The sequence below is a fragment of the Schistocerca americana genome, chromosome X, assembly GCF_021461395.2.
Source record: "Schistocerca americana isolate TAMUIC-IGC-003095 chromosome X, iqSchAmer2.1, whole genome shotgun sequence".
NCBI lineage: Eukaryota > Metazoa > Arthropoda > Insecta > Orthoptera > Acrididae > Schistocerca > Schistocerca americana.
This window is the reverse complement of record NC_060130.1, coordinates 134,413,050-134,430,886: the sequence shown is the minus strand read 5'-3', so window position 1 is coordinate 134,430,886 and position 17,837 is coordinate 134,413,050. Positions and strand designations below refer to the sequence as shown.

General features: G+C 39.7%; 1 protein-coding gene across 1 annotated transcript in view; it reads left to right on the top strand.

Moving 5' to 3' along the window:
- The window catches only part of LOC124555172 (protein dispatched), a 196,480-nt gene that overhangs the window by 82,979 nt on the left and 95,664 nt on the right, over positions 1-17,837 (top strand). The window contains exons 4-5 of the mRNA XM_047128998.1: positions 5,393-5,533; positions 9,190-9,349. Of these exons, the coding sequence (XP_046984954.1) occupies positions 5,393-5,533; positions 9,190-9,349 (301 nt within the window). The remainder of the gene's footprint in view (positions 1-5,392; positions 5,534-9,189; positions 9,350-17,837) is intronic.

Here is a 17,837-nt window from a genome sequence, read left to right as displayed (position 1 = left end):
CCAAGTGCATTGGAGCATATCAACAAGTAAAGGAATAAAGGCATATACAATACTCATCTACAAAGCATTAAACCTAGTATGTTTTTGGTTGGCAGCTAATATAAACATAATACACAAAGCAGTTTCCTTTTGTAGAGTTGTACTGCACTTGTTGTTTTGTTAAGAGAATATACTCCTCTATTTGTTGTTAGGCTTCAGTGTAGGTAGCTGTGCAGGGTAGCTGTGCGGTCTAAGGCACCTTGCCGCAGTTCGCGCGGCTATCCCCGTCGGAGGTTTGAGTCCTCCCTCGGGTGTGGGTCCGTCTGTGTTGTCCTTAGCTTAAGTTAGTTTAAGTCAGATTAAGTACCGTATTTACTCGAATCTAAGCCGCACTTTTTTTCCTGTTTTTGTAATCCAAAAAACCGCCTGCGGCTTAGAATCGAGTGCAAAGCAAGCGGAAGTTCTGAAAAATGTTGGTGGGTGCCGCCATAACTTATTTCAGTAGTCGAATATATGTAGCGCTACACAGGCATACTTTGTAGGCACAGAGATAAATACTGGCGCCAAAACCTCTGCATCAGTAAATAAATTTAAAAAGAAAAAGGCGGAAGACGAGCTTTTTTCTCTGCCCCGAGTTTCGACCACTGCATTTTCATACATCATCCAACGAAGTAAATACAAATTCCGTATTGTTCATCTTCGAATGTAGCAGCATTTCAATGTACTACGAAAACCCGACTGGCAAGACTGTTTGGGATGTTTGTCAATATGGCCAACTCTACGTTCTGGATTTTTTCCTGTCTGAGAAGAGATGGTTGCCAATAGGAACTTTTATAAATTGTGAATCACATGCAGTATTCTCGCCACCTTAAGAATAATATGAATGTAAACATTTTGCCATGTATTGTTTCGTGTTTGCTGCTATCTCATTTAAATCCTGTCTGCCTAAACCACAAAACTAGAGTGAGACAACAGCAAACGCGGAAGAATATACATATCGTGTCATGTTTATATTCGTATTATTCTTATGCTTAACAGTGATACAGTCAGAAATGAAGCACGGTAATTGACTAGATTTTTAAATCTAAGATGACTCTAATTTCTGTGCGGAATGTAATGTACTAAAGAGGCGCCTGCAAAGATTTTCAAACGGAGAAAAATTTTCGCTAAACTGTCGTTCAGAACATCATCTATCATACGCAGTCTATTATTTGGTTCTTGTTGATTATTATCAAAGAAAGCAGCAGTGTAAGTAACAACAAATAGCAGTCTCTTGCCATTGTTTCGCTAATGAGACGATTCCTCTCTCTCTCTCTCTCTCTCTCTCTCTCTCTCTCTCTCTCTCTCTCTCTCTCTTTTTTTTTTTTTTTTTTTTTTTTTTTTTTTTTTTTTTTTTTTTTTTTTTAAAAATGTAAGCGGCGGTAGAGCGCACAAAAGCAAACCATGCCGCGAGCGGCGACAGGCCGTAAACACGCACTATCAGAGTGCGACAAACAATGCATGACACAGTACAGTAATGCATTTTCAGCTTAGAGTGACGTAAACACTTATAACAAAGAAAACTGCGCTTATCAGATCAAAGAAAAATAAGCAATCAATTCAAACCAGACAAAGCATGTGAAAAAGGAAGGGTACCCGTATAAATACGGACGGAGCGTCTGACGCATGGCAATGGCTACCCAGTAAAGCTTAACTGCTAAGCTTACGACTCGAACCAAACTACTGTAGCTGTGTCATCATTCATTCGACCTAAATAGTCTCTCATATTACAATGGACCAACTTTTTTCAATTTGGAGATGCGGCCTAAAACTTTTCTCTCCCCTTGAATTTCGAGTCTCAAATTTCAGGAGCGGCTTAGATTCGGGACATTTTTTTTCTCTTGATTTCTAGTCTCATTTTTCAGGTGCAGCTTAGATTTGAGTACGGCTTAGATTTGAGTAAATATGGTAGTGTGTAAGCCTAGGGACTGATGACTTTAGCAGTTCGGTCCCATAGGACCTTACCACAAATTTCCAAATTTCAGTATAGGTGCTGTCCTAGTACAATGAAGCTCTGTCATGAAACCATAGGAAATTATAATTACAAATTTGACCAGGTGCTTGTAACATACAACTGCCACAAAAATAATTTTTGCAGTCTCTTGTGATGCCATCAGCAAAATCATGAGGCCTTGCTAGCAAACAGAAGGAGCGTGAAGAAATTGCTTATGAAAGGGCGACAAAGTGCCAAAAGTGGAATGTGCGAGAAATGTTGAGCTGAAAATGTTTTTAATCTGTGGATACTCCGGCTTAAAGAACTGCAAGCAAGATGAAAATAGAAAATTTTGCTACATCTACAGCTTGGCTCTGTGGGTTTAGCAGGCCTGCTGGACCAGGAAAATTGTAGCAGACTTGATGGCGTGATATGGAAAAGTGTAACTTATTTAATTCCAACAAAAATGGACTATTTTTCAAACTTATGACTGATGAGTCTTATATTGCATAAAGTGAATCTTGCCATGGTGGGAAGCTCTGTAAATATGGAGTGATGCTACTCGCTACTGCCAGTGCTGTTGCGATGTGGAAACTGAAGTTGTTCATCAGTGGTAAAGCTGAAAATCCCCCTTGCTTCAAAAATGTGTTTGTTGTGATGCAAGTGTAAAACTCAGTGATGAGCCTGGATGACAGGTGTATAATCTCCTCCCTAATAATACAACCAGCAAACTTCATCTCACAGATCAAGGAATTATAAAAGGGTCAAAATGAAATTATTGGAAGTGCGTTGTTCAGCAGTATCTACAACACATTAATGTGCCATAATCTGAGAAGTTGCTGAATCTCCTCGATATATTGAGCTTTATTCCAGCTGCGTGGGATTCTGTGAATTGTCAGGTCACTGAAAATTGGTTGCAGAAGCTGAAGTTTTTAAGGTAGCATATTTTGGAATTTTTGGGGAAATTTTTTTATAGTTTACACAATGGACTGGGCAAAATATTTGTCATAGACATGTGTAGGGGCAAACATCGAGGTTAATGATTCTGACGATGAAGGCTGGCAGGAAGTTCATGGAAAAACTCTGCAGTATCCACTTTGGAGACTTTGCTTTGTTTGGTGGTGATGTTACAACTCCTCCTCCAACTGGTGGCTGCTCTCATCAGAGTGGTGCTAAGCACAAACACTGGAATGTGTGGCTTATGTGCTCTTGATGAACTCCGTTGCTGCCAGTGAAGAGTTGGAGAACTGCTGAAAATGAATTCTTGGCTCCACTGGATGATGAAATCTTCTGCTGACTCACTGGGGCACAAGTTATGAAACTGTGCAGATTGATCACGTAACACGATGATTGGATGAGGCTGTTAGTGATAATGTGTGTCACGTTCGTTGGCTACCCAAGTGGGTCAATTTCATCATCTTGCCTGACTGGTGCCTGTGATGAAGTGTGACGAAATAGTGTAATTGCTGCTGGCAACCTCCGTGGACAACTGCCAAAATGCTCACCGCTTGGGGCCACACACAGGTGTAGACTGTGTTGACATACCACCATCAGGAATGGTGGGCAACCTGGCTGGGGCAGTAGCATGAGGCACAACAATTTTATTATGTTAATTAATTAAACTCTGATTGTAATTTTTCATTTATTTCTTTTTATAATATATGAAATCCCTTTGTGTAGATCCATATTTACGTTACTTCTTACAGAAGCAGGGCAATATGTCACTGAAAATCTCTTCTTGGTTAAGATGTTGTCGTGTTTAATGCACATTTTTCTTTTGGAGCTGTGAAGAGCATGTAAACAAGATCTTGCTGTAATATTACTGCACATGCCTGCCACCTGAACATAATGTGGTCATAACTGCTAGTGGAACGAAACACTAAATTAGCGGCTGTGGTGAAGAAGAATGAGTTGATTTATGAATTATTCAGTGGCTGTGGAGCATGATGTGCATTGAATCTAGTTCTGTGATATGCTTTATGTCCTCATCATCACAATTCTGGATGTTAGTACTTTCCACTTGAACTACAATTTTATTCTCACCATTGCATTATTGTATGGTATAGAAAGGAACAGTCAGTTCAGAAGCCTGTTAAAATCACAAATAGGCAAAAACCTATTCAAATATCTTTGACTTCCAACTATCTTTGGTATCTTTTTCCTCATTTTTCCCTTATTTCCTCATAGTAGATGGAAGCACCTAAGTCTGTGGACAAAGTTCTCTGGCCCCTCACTGCTATTTCCAACCACCCCCAACTGATTGCTATTTCTTCTCTGAAGAAGGAACTTACTGTTCTGAAAGCTTGGTATACTGTGTTCTGTTTTAAATGTTTCTGTTTGCTGTACTGACCATTGTATCCTGTATGAGGTAGGATAACTTTTTAACATGCTGATAATCTGTACGATTGGCTGAGGCTGCTGGCAATAATACGTGTCCCTCGGCTGTCAAAGTGGGATGATGTCATTTTGTCACCTGATTTGTGCCCGTGATGAGGCACAGTGAAATAATGTGCTGCTGGTGACCTCTATGGACAACTGCCATAGCAATTTCCAGTGACATATTGACTGCTTTTATAAGAAGTGACATAAATTTGGACCTGCGCAAAGGGATTACAGTTATTATAAAAAGAAATAAATGCAGTATTACAATAAAAGTTGAAATAAATCTGGCAATAAAATTAGTAGATCTTACGCCAGTATCCTTGCTGGGTTGTCCACTCTTCCACTTGTCCTGCTGTGATATGTCTTACTTTACTGAGTTGAATCGTATTGTCATTACATTATGTATTTGACAGGATAGTCTTGTTTAATGAAGCAAGTCATTCCTGAACATGGTGTGTTTGAGCTGCACTTTGTCTTACCAGATCTTACTGTAATTAGTACAATGTTGTTTCCTTCTAGCTTGTGTGGGCTCACCCAGCCAGCTGTAGTGGGCTCACAGTTTAACATCTAATATGGAATCTGACAGCAGTTCAGCTTGATTTTTTGAATATACAAAGAACTGTCACAGATAAATGGCAAGAAAGGCGGTCTAGGACCACTTTGCGATCATACCTTGGACATTATGATTTGAAGCCTGGCACTTACCTTCATTCCGTACTAGCATTGAGATGTGTGACATCACAACCAGAACTGAATGCTTCTCATTCTCTGTAATACTAAACACTGTCTGATGAATTGTCATCATTTTCTCACATAGTGCTTCATAGGAAGTTGCCATGTGACTTAAGTAAAACTGTTGTGTTGTTCAGTATTGTGAAACCTTTTGGTCTGTAGATGTGGTAGTTTTGTAATAATGTACACATTGTGCTGTGTGAAGTTCTGTGCCAGCACACAGAACAAAATTACACTACAAATAACACTGTTATTCACATAAGTAGGAGAGTTAACTCATGAATGTTTTTCTGATTCTATAGTAATTGTAATTGTTTTTCCACATAGGGTCAGAAGGTCAACAGAACTGAAATTAACAGAAACGTTATAGCTAAAGTGATTTATTCAGCTGATGAAAGTACATACAATGCAAATGAAATACCAGATAAACTTGAGGATACAGGAAAAATTTCTGCAGTGTATTCAGTGGTAAGATGTTTCTCTTTTATGGCAATGATATAAAAGTAATGATGAAATGAATAATTAGCTGTGTATTTTCAAATGCTGCATCCTTGGTGGCCCTTATCCACTTAATTCCCCTGGAATGTGATTATACACTGCTGTAACATGCAGCACTTCTAGTGAAGTAGTAGAAAATTAGATGCATGTTTCACCACATGTTGCCATAGATTATTAGCATTCAGATGCTAACATTGAACAATCTGGTCTTTACTGTTTGTTTCCTTCCTGTTTTTGCTAAGTTCCCGATTTTAGTACTCCTTCTTTTGTATATTTCCTGCATGATTCTTGTTTCTTTGTTTCATATTTTGTCACATCAGTGTATTTTGAGATAATCTCATTCTCTTTTATTTCATTTTTACCTTCTACCTTTTCCCATAGGCTTTTATCTTTTCTTGTATGCTCTGTCTTATTTTTATCTTTATTTATTTTTAGTAATTGACCTTTCAGTCTGTTGTTTGTGTATACACATCTATTCCTCTTTCCATACTGTACATTATACAGAACACCTTTTGTACCATAGGTGGTAACATTTGCAAAAATTAATAATCAGTATGTTACATCCATTATTTAATTTCCAGTTAGGCATGTCCATATTAAGTCTGTCTCCTTAGATTTCAGATACATGGCTCTGCAATCACTTTTTCTTCATATTATTTTGGAAAATAATGCTAATTTGTGTGCCGTTATTTTGTGTACATGTGTTTTAATTGATGACCCCAAGCTTTAACTTAAAGTTAATAGGTTTGAAAAAATATTAATGCAAAATAAAATTGGTAACAGAAGGGACTGAGACCATTATGAGTTAATAAATCCTGTGGGAAGGTGTCATATGGAGGACTGTGTGTGGACTGTGTATGAAACTGATTTAGCTGTATACAGAAAAAATAATATAGATGTAGAAGAGATTCCAGGAGATTTTTGCATGTATTGCACATAACAACCAATAACTTGTAAGTGTGCATATTTCAGAGTCATACCACCTGCTGTATGCTTATGATCACAGTAAAAATGTAGGTTACTGCATATCTCAGCTAGAATGACAGCCTGGGCAATGGAGACCTGAGATTGCTGCCAGTGCTGCTTAATCACTATATTTGAAGGCACAGTTCACTAATAATAAAACTGTGCAATCTGACAGAAGAAATTTCCTCAAGAAAATTACAGAAAATGAGGAATTTGTCAAAGAAATAGAGGATACTGTATGAGTATGGTGTAGGACTACTGTATGATTTCTCTAGTAAATGGCATACACTCTTCATTCAGATGTATAGGGTAATTACAGATTATTGAAGCTGTTTCACCAGTGAACTATAACTGTATTTTGTAACATAACATTGTAAAGCTCTATGACAGTATAGAGGAACAACAAGGTTTTATTTTGAAATATTTTCTACTCGATTCCACCCTGGGCTGATTTAAGGCCCAAGCAACACAAGCCACTGCTTGGGGTTCAAGCTGAAATGGTTGCAAGAGGCAGCACAATTGCAAGATTCCTATACAGGACATATCAGAATTAGTAACAGCTGCTTGGGACACCAAGCTGAGAGGGGCACCAGGTGCAGCGAAGTGAAAGATTTTTATACTGTGCATATCACAGTTAGCAGTGAAAACTGACACTGATGAAAGTTTATGAGGGGAAAGGGGCACCAAGTGAAAAGTCATTTGTATGGGAAAACTGTTCTTGAACCAGACCTGATTGGACCACAGTACATCAGTTAGTAGTTAGTAAAGGTAACAGTAGACAAAGATAAGTTTTACGTTGTACTTGAATGTCATTTGTATTCATTTGTTACAACAGACAAAAACAGCAATGACACTTCAGAACTTGGTTTCATAAATTTGTCATGTGTATGTACAGTTTATAGCCACTGGATTCATCTGTAAGGCAAATTTATTGGGTCAGCTACCGGTGACTAAAAAAAGGTGGAACATATGTGGAAGAATTTTCTTTGTTGCTCAGTGGGGTTCACAAACTTAGTAAGTAGAAAGCTGAACATTCAGTAACCAAGCATTGGAAATATCTTACAAAACAAATTAAGCAGAAATTTTGGCACTCAAAATTGCTACACTCTCTGATACATGAGGTCAAAGTAAATCACTTTCAGTTTTCTACACAAAAGCAGCAGTATATCGAAGAGGATGATTCGTTTGAGTAAATTGTCTTAGTGATGAAGTAACATATGTTTTGAATTGTACAGTCAAGAGATACGTGGTTTGAATCTGTAGCACAGAAAATTCCAATAGTGATGAAGCAACATGTGTTTTGAATTGAACAGTAAACAGATACGTGATACTGTGTGATGTCACAGTTTAAAGTTTATGGCCACTTTTTCTTCGTGATTACAGGTCATGTGTATCTGAACATACTGTAAAATTATTGCATGCCACAATATGTGATCAACAATTTGGATTTCACTTAACGATAGGATTGGGGGTTCTTATGCATGACACAGGGAACTGATGGATTAGTAGTAGTGGGAACAGTGATCAGAAATTTTGGTCACCTGGTGTAACCTCACCCAATTTTATTGTGTGAGGTTGTGTGGGGCATTCAGTGTTTGTGGCATTTTACCGACAGACACAACAAAATAACAAACCTAAATCAACAATGCTTTGAATAAATTGGTAAGGAAACATTAGCTCACATGCAGGATAAACTTGATTGTACATGCAGTATCGAAGACTTTCCAGGAAGACAGTGACCACATTTATCAAAACCTTTTGAGTATATCTGTATTACTAGAAAGTTCTGCACTACATTATCAAAACTATAACTATGGCATATTACTGAAACTGCTTCTATCATTTGTTCTATCCCTTTATTGTTGGGTGTTTTTAACACATGGGTCCTCTTCATACACCACAGATTTTAATGTGGCCTCCAGCATAAGTGAATGACAAGTAGTAAAACAGTTCTCAGTCTGAAGATTGTTTTGAATACCACAGTGCTTTACTAAGCATGGTCCTGCTGGGAGATGGTGTGTTGTTGCTTTCCTCCAACCTTTGAACTGAATTTGACAACCAGTTATAGGGGAACCTACAATTTAACTTCAGTTTCAAACCACAGTGTCACTTGGCATTTTTCACATCAACAAACGTAGCCAGAAGTGAAAGAAGTGATAACTGACAGATAAAAATCCTAGTATTGACTGGGAACTGAACGTGCGACCTTTGGACTTGTAGTCTGGCATTTTATGACTGAAGTACCGAGCCAGACAAGTGAATGATAAGACTTGCAAATGAATTAATCCTCTTTATTAAATCCACAGAAATGGTACCAAGTACATAATTTGGCTTGGAATATGAGTATGTGTTGAAAATAGCCAACAAGATAATGGATGAGAATCCAAAATTTTGAATTTTGTGTTAATGTCTTTGCTACTTTCACTGTTTTCATACTACAGCTTCTAAGTAAGTGTTTTAAACATGTTGTTATTGGTCAGATTGTGGTGGAAGCTTTGTTTTATGTCTTTGTTGTTTAACAGCTCATGATTAGATTACATAAATAATGTTCACATTCCATTGGGACTTCTAACAAATACATCATTGCTTGACTCTTTTGTGATGCTCATAATTGGAATGCTATTTTACTCTTTTTCTGTTTAACTGTATTTTGAATGCAGTTTGTGCAGAATGAACATCAAATTGAGACAGAACCACCAGTGGAAGACGAATGGGAAACATTAACTCACTTGGGAGAAGATCCTAAGAGACATGGAAGTGGCAGTGATCATAAAAATCATGTGCACTTGGCTAGTGATGGTTTTTTCTGTTCTGCTCCAAGTAAGTATACTGATATGTCAGTAAATACAGTGTTGTTTCAGTATATTAGTGGAATTTTACAAATTTTCTTTCTTTCGTGACAGTTTGCTTATGCTTCGCCTGCTGTTTAAAGGTGCACATAAGGAAAAGAAAACAAGCATCTACAGTAAAGTAATGCTACTGATTGCATTAGCAAGTGGCCTATTAGTGTAACTATTTTTTTATAGTAATCTATGTCATGCTGTGAAAAGTTTGTCAAAATTGATCAGCTTAGTGACAGTGGAGAAGAAACTTACTACAGATATGTTGTTGCAGTCAACTAGAAAAATCACTGTACAAAATCTTACCCAAAAGACCCAAAAGGTGATGATGCAAATTTTTTAACCAATTTGTTCAGTTAGTGATGCACACCTTCTAAATAAGATCCATTGAGTCTGTACTCTGGCATTTGTTGTTTCCACTGCTTGAGACCTTTCTGCTTGTAGTTACCTTTGAATTGAGGAGCTCCGCCATTCTTGCCTTTTGGTGGAGCGTAGTAGTATGCCTATAGTAAACTGCTTATCCACTGCCACAGAGTTGATTGATTTTGGTGAAACGTGTCACAGAGTAAATACACAGTCTCTTGCTAACGTGTAATAACTACTAGTTCTTTAGTAATGCGAGCAGCTCACTTATTTGGTGTCAGGATACGATTTACAATGATTATCTGGAAAGTAACCTGATATGCTATACATAAAATAGTGGAATAGTTAAAGTGAATTTATTAGAGGGAAAGAACTTAGAACTTCACCTTTGTATTACTTCTCTGTTTTATCACAATTCAGGTTTAAGCATTTATCATATTTCAATGAGTCTACAAATACCCTTGGCATAAAATTCTGCCTCCCAAGATTCTAGCCCACTGTATCATCATCATGAAGCTCATCATCAGTGTCAAAGCAGTGGGAGCCGAGCAACTTTTCATGAAAGTGAAGAGTTGGAGCCAAGTCTGGGCTGCTGAGTGGATGTTCAGAAACATCGATTTTCACAATTTTTTTCCTCAGTTTTGTGTATCAGTTCATTCCAGATTACAGCCAACCGGCCATTTCTGTAATGAACCTCAGAACCTGGAGCATTAGCTCCAAAACTAAACATGGCCCCATGGTTCTGAGTCAAGTGGAATCATTAGACAAACCTGAGACTAAAGTTTTTTTGTGACAAGCTAGGCTGAGACTTCCTGGACTTGTGCCATAGAGCTGAGAGTTGTAACAGTCTTAAATGGATCAGGGATGCACTTCACAACAGAGGCTACCAGGTAACTGACTGTGTGAGAGGTGCACACAAGTTCTCGTGGGGTGTTTTTTCCCCTATAATGTTAGCTGAAGGATCCAAAGAAATGCACCCCAAAGATGAGATTATTTAAATCCTAGTTATCAGCTGCCAAAGTATTCATGACAGAGTGCCAGAGTTTGAAGCACTCCTGAAAAGAAGTGGAGCTAACTTAATACTAGGTAAAGAAATTTGACTGAGACCCCTAAATTCATAGCAGTGAGACTTTTGGGGTGAAAATGGAGATGATGTAGTAGACAAGAAACCCAAAAATACTGAGATAAATACTCAAGCTTTGTGCGAGGTTGTTTGGGCAAAACTCAGTATCAAGGGTGGGCTGGTATGACAAGACTCCCTATGAAATAATTCTAAATGCCTTCTCTGAAAACTAATTAATGCAGATAATTTGGGTGCTCTCTCATGATTGCAATAAATAGACCTGACTTCTCTGAGGATGTCCATGTTAAAACTGGTAACAGTGAGCATGAGCCATTTTTAGCAACTATGATTATCAAGGTACAAAAGGGCAACTAAAATATGGTGATTAAACTAGATATAGAGGCAATACTGTCACATCTCAAGGATGAACTTGAAATGCTTAGTTCTTGGCAGGAGCAAGTAGAATAACTATGGCACAAGTTAAGAAGAATAGTTGACCTAGATTCATGTGTATCTAATAAAAAAGATAGTGATGGAAGACACCCTTAATGGTATACAGTCTCTGTAAAGGAACACCTAAAGAAACAGTGAAAACTGTATAATGGGTTTAACCTTTGAGTGGGCGCGCCATTTTTTTTTTCATGAGTGGGCTCTGGGGTATTCAGTACCCCACCTTCTGTGATAAGTTAAAATTTATTTAGGAATCAATTAAATGTTTCTATTTTGCAGTAATATTGTTATATATTCGTTTCAAAAGCTTTAGTCAGCACCTTAATGTAGGAATCCATGATACAAATAATGATAAAGGGAAGACGTACTTTATATAATTTATATATGACATACAATGCAACACATTGCAAATAGAACTCTCTTATAGCTTATTGTGGCCCTCGGGGTATCCATGTGTGTACTGTCTGTCTCCCTAAGTTTTTTACATTCACTTAAATTTATATGTTGTCCTTACTTTATTCCTATCAAAAAAAGAACAAAAAAGAATAAACTCTTGAGTGGTCCCAAAATTTCACATCTGTCCACAACTCTACAATCTCTTGTATGTTTTGAGTTTGTTCTAATGTTGTCAATATATTTGTTAGTATGGGATACTATCATATCTATTGTATCAGTTTAAAAAAGTTTGAAAAAGGCATCAATTTCATGAGAAATATTGTTTGAATAGCTTGTGAAACCGGGTGAAACTTTTGTAATATTTCTTTGCAGAGTTTTTTATTTTAGAGGCCAGTTTTTACTCCATTTTGGTAATTTATCTTTTCCTAAGAAAACCCAGTTTCTGAACGTCTTTCTTCCTGATTGTCACTTTCATCTTCATGTTCAGAGTTAGTTTTATGATCTTGGTCACTAAAATGGACTTTGTCGTCAATCACCTTCACTTTCAGCCTCCTCAGAAAGATTAATTCAAAGTCTCTCTGTGTTATTGAGTTCTTGAAGACATTCTGGTATGTCCTCAAGCTCTATAAAATCTTTGTAGGTAAAAACAATTAGACCAAAAACACTAATTGTTGCCTAACGATTCATACATCGTGAAAAATGTACAAAAAAATTACTTACATATTTTTTGATCCTTGTAATAAATACTGTTATGAAAAGGTACTTTTACAATTCAATCCTTTGCTTAGATATAGTCAAAACGCAGCACACTTTAAAAATTGTCAGAAAGAAACAAATTTAACAAGAGCAAGTGTGCGGGTACGGTGTGCCCCACTGACACAACACTGAGGTCTCTTAGTCAAGGAGGCAGGGTAGAGGGATGGAGTGGGGCGGAGGGGGAGGGCGAGGGCGAGGGGGGAGGAGGGTCAGGTAAACAAGTGCCTAGAACTGCCATGTCACTGGGCCCTGCTTTACGTCACTACGAAATTCCTCAATGGGGTACTCAATAACCCAGCGTGCCCGCTTGAAGGTTAAAATAAAGCATAGGAGTGTAGGTAGAGCAATGCTAAATGAAATTAGTTTGGCTCTCAAAACAGCAAAATCTTACTGAAAGATTTCTCACAAAACTTAAAGAAATTCTTGCCATGTGCAATAGCTGTTAGTGGCACCAAAGTTAATTTCCACACCCTAATGAACAACAGAGGAACTGAAATTGATGGTAGTGAAGCAGAAGCAGAGATGCTTTCAAGTGTTCCTTTACAAAGGAAAATTAAGAGTGTTGCACCAATTTAATTTTCGTACCACTGCAAAGATAAGTGATGTAGATATTAGTGTCAAACATCATACATTCCTGGTATAACTTCAGAACTCGGTGCTCAATTTACAGAATATAAGGTACTATTCGAAGAAGATACACTCGGTGAGACAATGCTGGTGGCTGGGAATAAACTTATTACATCTCTTGAAGAATCCAAAAGGAATTCTTAGGTTAAAACTATGGGAGAACTTTATCTAATGAGAAACAGTCATAAAGTGTGGAGATTATAGAGACGCCTCAATAATGACCCAACCAGATCCACAGCACACTGCAGCATCACTGCAGATCAGATAGCACATCAACTGCTCATGAATGGGAAAGGAAGCCATAGGATCAAAGTGCCAAAAGTGCACCGAGAGGCCCAAGGACAAACGAGAGATCTGACTCTCCCATTCGCGATATCTGAATTGTACAAGGCTGTTAAGGAGAGCAGGAGAGCAAAACTGGTATAGCATCCAGTTTAAATGACATCCGTGTGGAGCAAATCAAGAATTTTGGCCCAGCAACAAGAAAATGGATCCTGCAGCTTTTCAACAACTGCATGAACCAGTGCCAAATACCAAATATCTGGCAAAAGAGCAGTGTGACAGCTCTTCTGAAACCTGGGAAGGAAGCAAATCATCCCAAGAATTTCAGACCAGTTAGCCTTTTGAGTCACCTTTATAAACTGTTCAAACATATGATTCTGAATAGAATCCTGTCAATAATAGACCCTCTTCTCAAACACGAACAAGCAGGATTTCGACCAAACAGAAGCTGCACAAGGCAACTTTTTAATCTCACTCCAGGCAACTTTTGAATCTCACTCAGTTTATACAAGATGGCTTTGAAACCCGACAAGTAACAGGCATGGTCTTCGTGGATCTCTCGGCAGTGTGTGATACTGTCCATCATTGGCTACTCTATGTAAAATTATACAATATTATCAAAATGCCCACCTCGTTAGACTAATTAGCACCCTCCTCCAAAACTGCAGGTTTTTTGTCGAATTTCAAGGACACAATGCAGTCGCTGGAGAGCGCAGAAAAATGGTTTACCTCCGGGAAGCATCTTGGCTCCACTTGTCTTCAACATTCATAACAATGACCAGCCATTGACCCTGGGCATGAGGAGATTCTTATATGCAGATGACCTATCCCTTGCTATGCAGAGCTTATGCTTTGAAACAGTCGAAAGAAACCTGACAACTGCACTTAGAGCACTGTCTAGCTACTACAATCAGAACCACCTCAGACCAGACCCTTCGAAGGCACAAGTGTGTGCCTTCATTTAAGAAACAGGGAAGCTAATCGTGAGCTACATATTGGATGGTCAGGCATCCAACTCCAGCATCATCACCTTCCTAAATACTTGGGAGTCACTCTTGACCGAACTCTGACATTCAAAACTCACTGCAAGAACACCAAAATGAAAATCTTCAAGTGAAACAACCTAATTTGCAAACTATCGGGGACTCAGTGGGGCTGACATCCACAAACTATTCACTCTTCTGCAATGGCACTGTGCTTTTCTTATGCCGAATATGCTTCCCCAGTCTGATACAGGTCATCTCGTGCCAGACAAGTAGACATTGCTCTCAACGAAACTTGCAGGTTGTCACAGGTTGCTTAAGACCTACCCCAACTGATAAGCTCTACTACCTGGCTGGACTAGCACCACCAAGGGTACGCAGAGCAGTGGCTGCCAACAAGGAGAGACTGAAAGTGGAACAGAACAGTGCCCATCCATTGCACGGGCATAATCCATCACAGCAACAGCTGAGATCGCTAAAGTTCTTCCTGAGGACATCAGAGAAGCTCACCATTTCACCAGAGAAGGTAAGGCTGGAGTTATGGAGGAAGTCGACGTCTCACATGCAAGGATGGATGCCAGAAGCTGAAGAACTACCACCTGGACACAATGAAAGCTGACTGGTGTGGAAATCTTTAAACAGATTATGATCAGGAGTTGGACAATCCAGAGACAACCTGAAGAGATGGGGCTTCATAACAGAAGATACGTGTTGTGATCGTGGACAAGGACAAACCACAAGCCACACACTTCAGTGCCCTCTGTTCCCTACATCCTGTATGAAGATTGACCTGCAAGCCACTCCAAGTGCCTTGGAGGTTGCAAAGTACTGGTCACATGTAATATAAATGTGTGGCTACTGTAAATTTGTATGTTTCTGAGACTCGAGAATAATAATAATAATTGAGAAACAGCTGAAGTGGCTGAAACTGAACAAAGCTCCAGGGCCTGATGGGATTCCTCAGAGTCTATACAGAATTTGCAGCAGAATTAGCCCCCCTCCCCCCCTTTTAACCATTATATATGACAGATACGTTAAAAAAAACTGTGCCGAGTAGTTGGAAGAAAGCACAAGTTGCACCTATCTACAAGAAGAGTAATGAAGTGATTCACAAAACTTATGTCCAGTGTCTTTGATGTCCATTGGTTGTATAATAATAAAACATATTCTGAGATCAAATGTAATGAGGTATACTGAACAGAATGCCTTCCTTTGTGCCAGATATTGTGGTTTCTGAAAACATCGGTAATCTGAAATCTGACTACCGCTTTCCTCTGTCATCCTGAAAAACATGGATTAAGGCAGTCAGTTAGAAGTAGTATTTATAGACTTCCAAAAAGTATTTGACTCAGTACCATGCAGTGCTTATTAACAAAAGTACAGTAATATAGGGTATCAAATAAAATTGGTAACTGGACTGAGGTTTTCTTGGTAGTGAAGATGCAGTATGTTATCACTGACAGGTATAAACGTTACTTCAGGTCAGGTGTACCCTACAGAAGTATGTTGGGACCTTTGCTGTTCTTTTTGTATTTCAATGACCTGCAAACAAAAGTAACCTCAGACTTTTTGCAAATGATGCAGTTAACTGTAATAAAGCATTGTCTGAAAAAAGTTACACAAACATGTAATCAGATCATGATAAGATTTGAAATCAGTACTAAGAATGAGAACGTGTCTTGAATGTTCAGAAATGTAAAAAAAATGTGGTATCCTGTGACTATTCTACCTGCCCAAATAGTCGTGCATATTAAAGCACCACTTCTGGGATGGGGAGGTGTGCCATCCTCAGATCAGATCTGCCCGGTGGATTGACGACGACAGTCAGTGTGTTGGCCAGTCTGGATGTGGTTCTTAGGTGGTTTACTCCAACCAACTCTGTGAATACTGGGCTAACACTCAATTCATACCTAAGTTACATGAACTTTTAGGAAACTTTCACTAACTTTCACATGAATAACACTATACGCATTTGTTTGGGTTACACGTGTTCCGTTCTAGGGAGTAACGGAGTGGCGACAGAAAAATCATCTGGCTACCCCTTAAATTAACAATACCAAATTTGTAAATAGATGTGCCAACCCTGTGGTGATGCAGGACAATGGCACAAGAAAAAGGAGAAGAGCCTATTATTACAACTTCATTGAGTTACAATTACAATCAGTCAACTTGTACAAGTATCTGAGTGTAAAAATTTGCACGGATATGAAAGAGAATGATCACATAGTCTCAGTCATACATAAAACAGTTTCAGACACTAGTTAGTTGGTAGGATACTGAGAAAATCCTATCAGTCTACTGTAACGATGTCTGCAGCTTTATGCAGTGTTGACCCCATTTGAGAGCAGGGGGAGCAGGTGCAGGGTTGTCAGAGTGGCTATTCTCCCCCCAGGGGGTCCACAACTCTTTTGTGGACACGTGCGTAGCGAGCACGGGACCCCGAGCTAATGTGGCCCTCCTTCCTTTCCGGGCTGCATACCTTCCCTTCCCTTTCCGCATCCCTCCCCGTCCCCCATCTTCGCCCCCCCCCCCCCCCCCCCTCACCTCTGGCTCTTTCCTTCCCTTTCTCCCCCTCTGGGAGTATGGTTTGTGCCTACGTCCGGAAACGGACGCTCGAAACTGTTCCAAATTCCTTGCTTTCTGCACTTGCAAGTACTCGTCCTTCCTCTGTCCTTCTCTTTCCCTTCCCTCTTTTCCTTGCCCTTTTCTCCGCTGCGGCGTTTGAGACCCCCTCTTCTTTCCTTTCCCTTTCTCTTCTTTCCTCCCTGTGCGTGTCTGAAGGCCGACCCACGCACTTCCATGCGTAGCCGGTGACGGGGGTAACGCGTAATTCCCCGCCCCGGGTAGACAGGTAGGACACGTACGTACCCCCTGGTAACGGCCAGGCCCAGGGAGGGGTGATTACCCGAGCTGATACCTTCCGAAAGTACCGATTGGTCCCTCCGTCCGTTTGTCGGGAGATGTGACCTGAGGTGTGAACAATCACCTAAGGCGGGTGTGCCCTCGATGAGGGCCCCTACAAGGGAGGAGCGCGCCATCGGAGACGCCGGTAATCATGGGGGATTCTTCCGCAATGGTTTCCTCACCTTCCACTATGTCTGCTCACAAACGTAAGTTCACTGAGTCTCAGCCACAGACGGTTCTTCCATCGTTGCCACAGTTCCTTGTTGTTTCTCGGTCTGACGAAGGTCACGACTTTTCCACGGTCAACCCTTTCATTATTCAGAAAGGTGTCGACGCAATTGCGGGTCCTGTAAAGTCTTGTTCCAGATTACGGAATGGCACCCTGTTGTTAGAAACACACAGTGCTCTCCAGGCTCAAAAATTGCTGCGTACTTCTCTGCTCCACACCTTCCCTGTCCGGGTGGAACCGCACCGTACCTTAAATTCCTCGCGTGGAGTCGTTTATACACGCTCCCTCGATGGATTGTCTGACGAAGAAATTCAGCACTACCTGTCTGACCAGGGCGTCACAGCTGTACATCGGGTTATGAAAAGGGTTGACTCGAACATCATTCCAACCCGCACTGTCTTCTTGACATTTGACA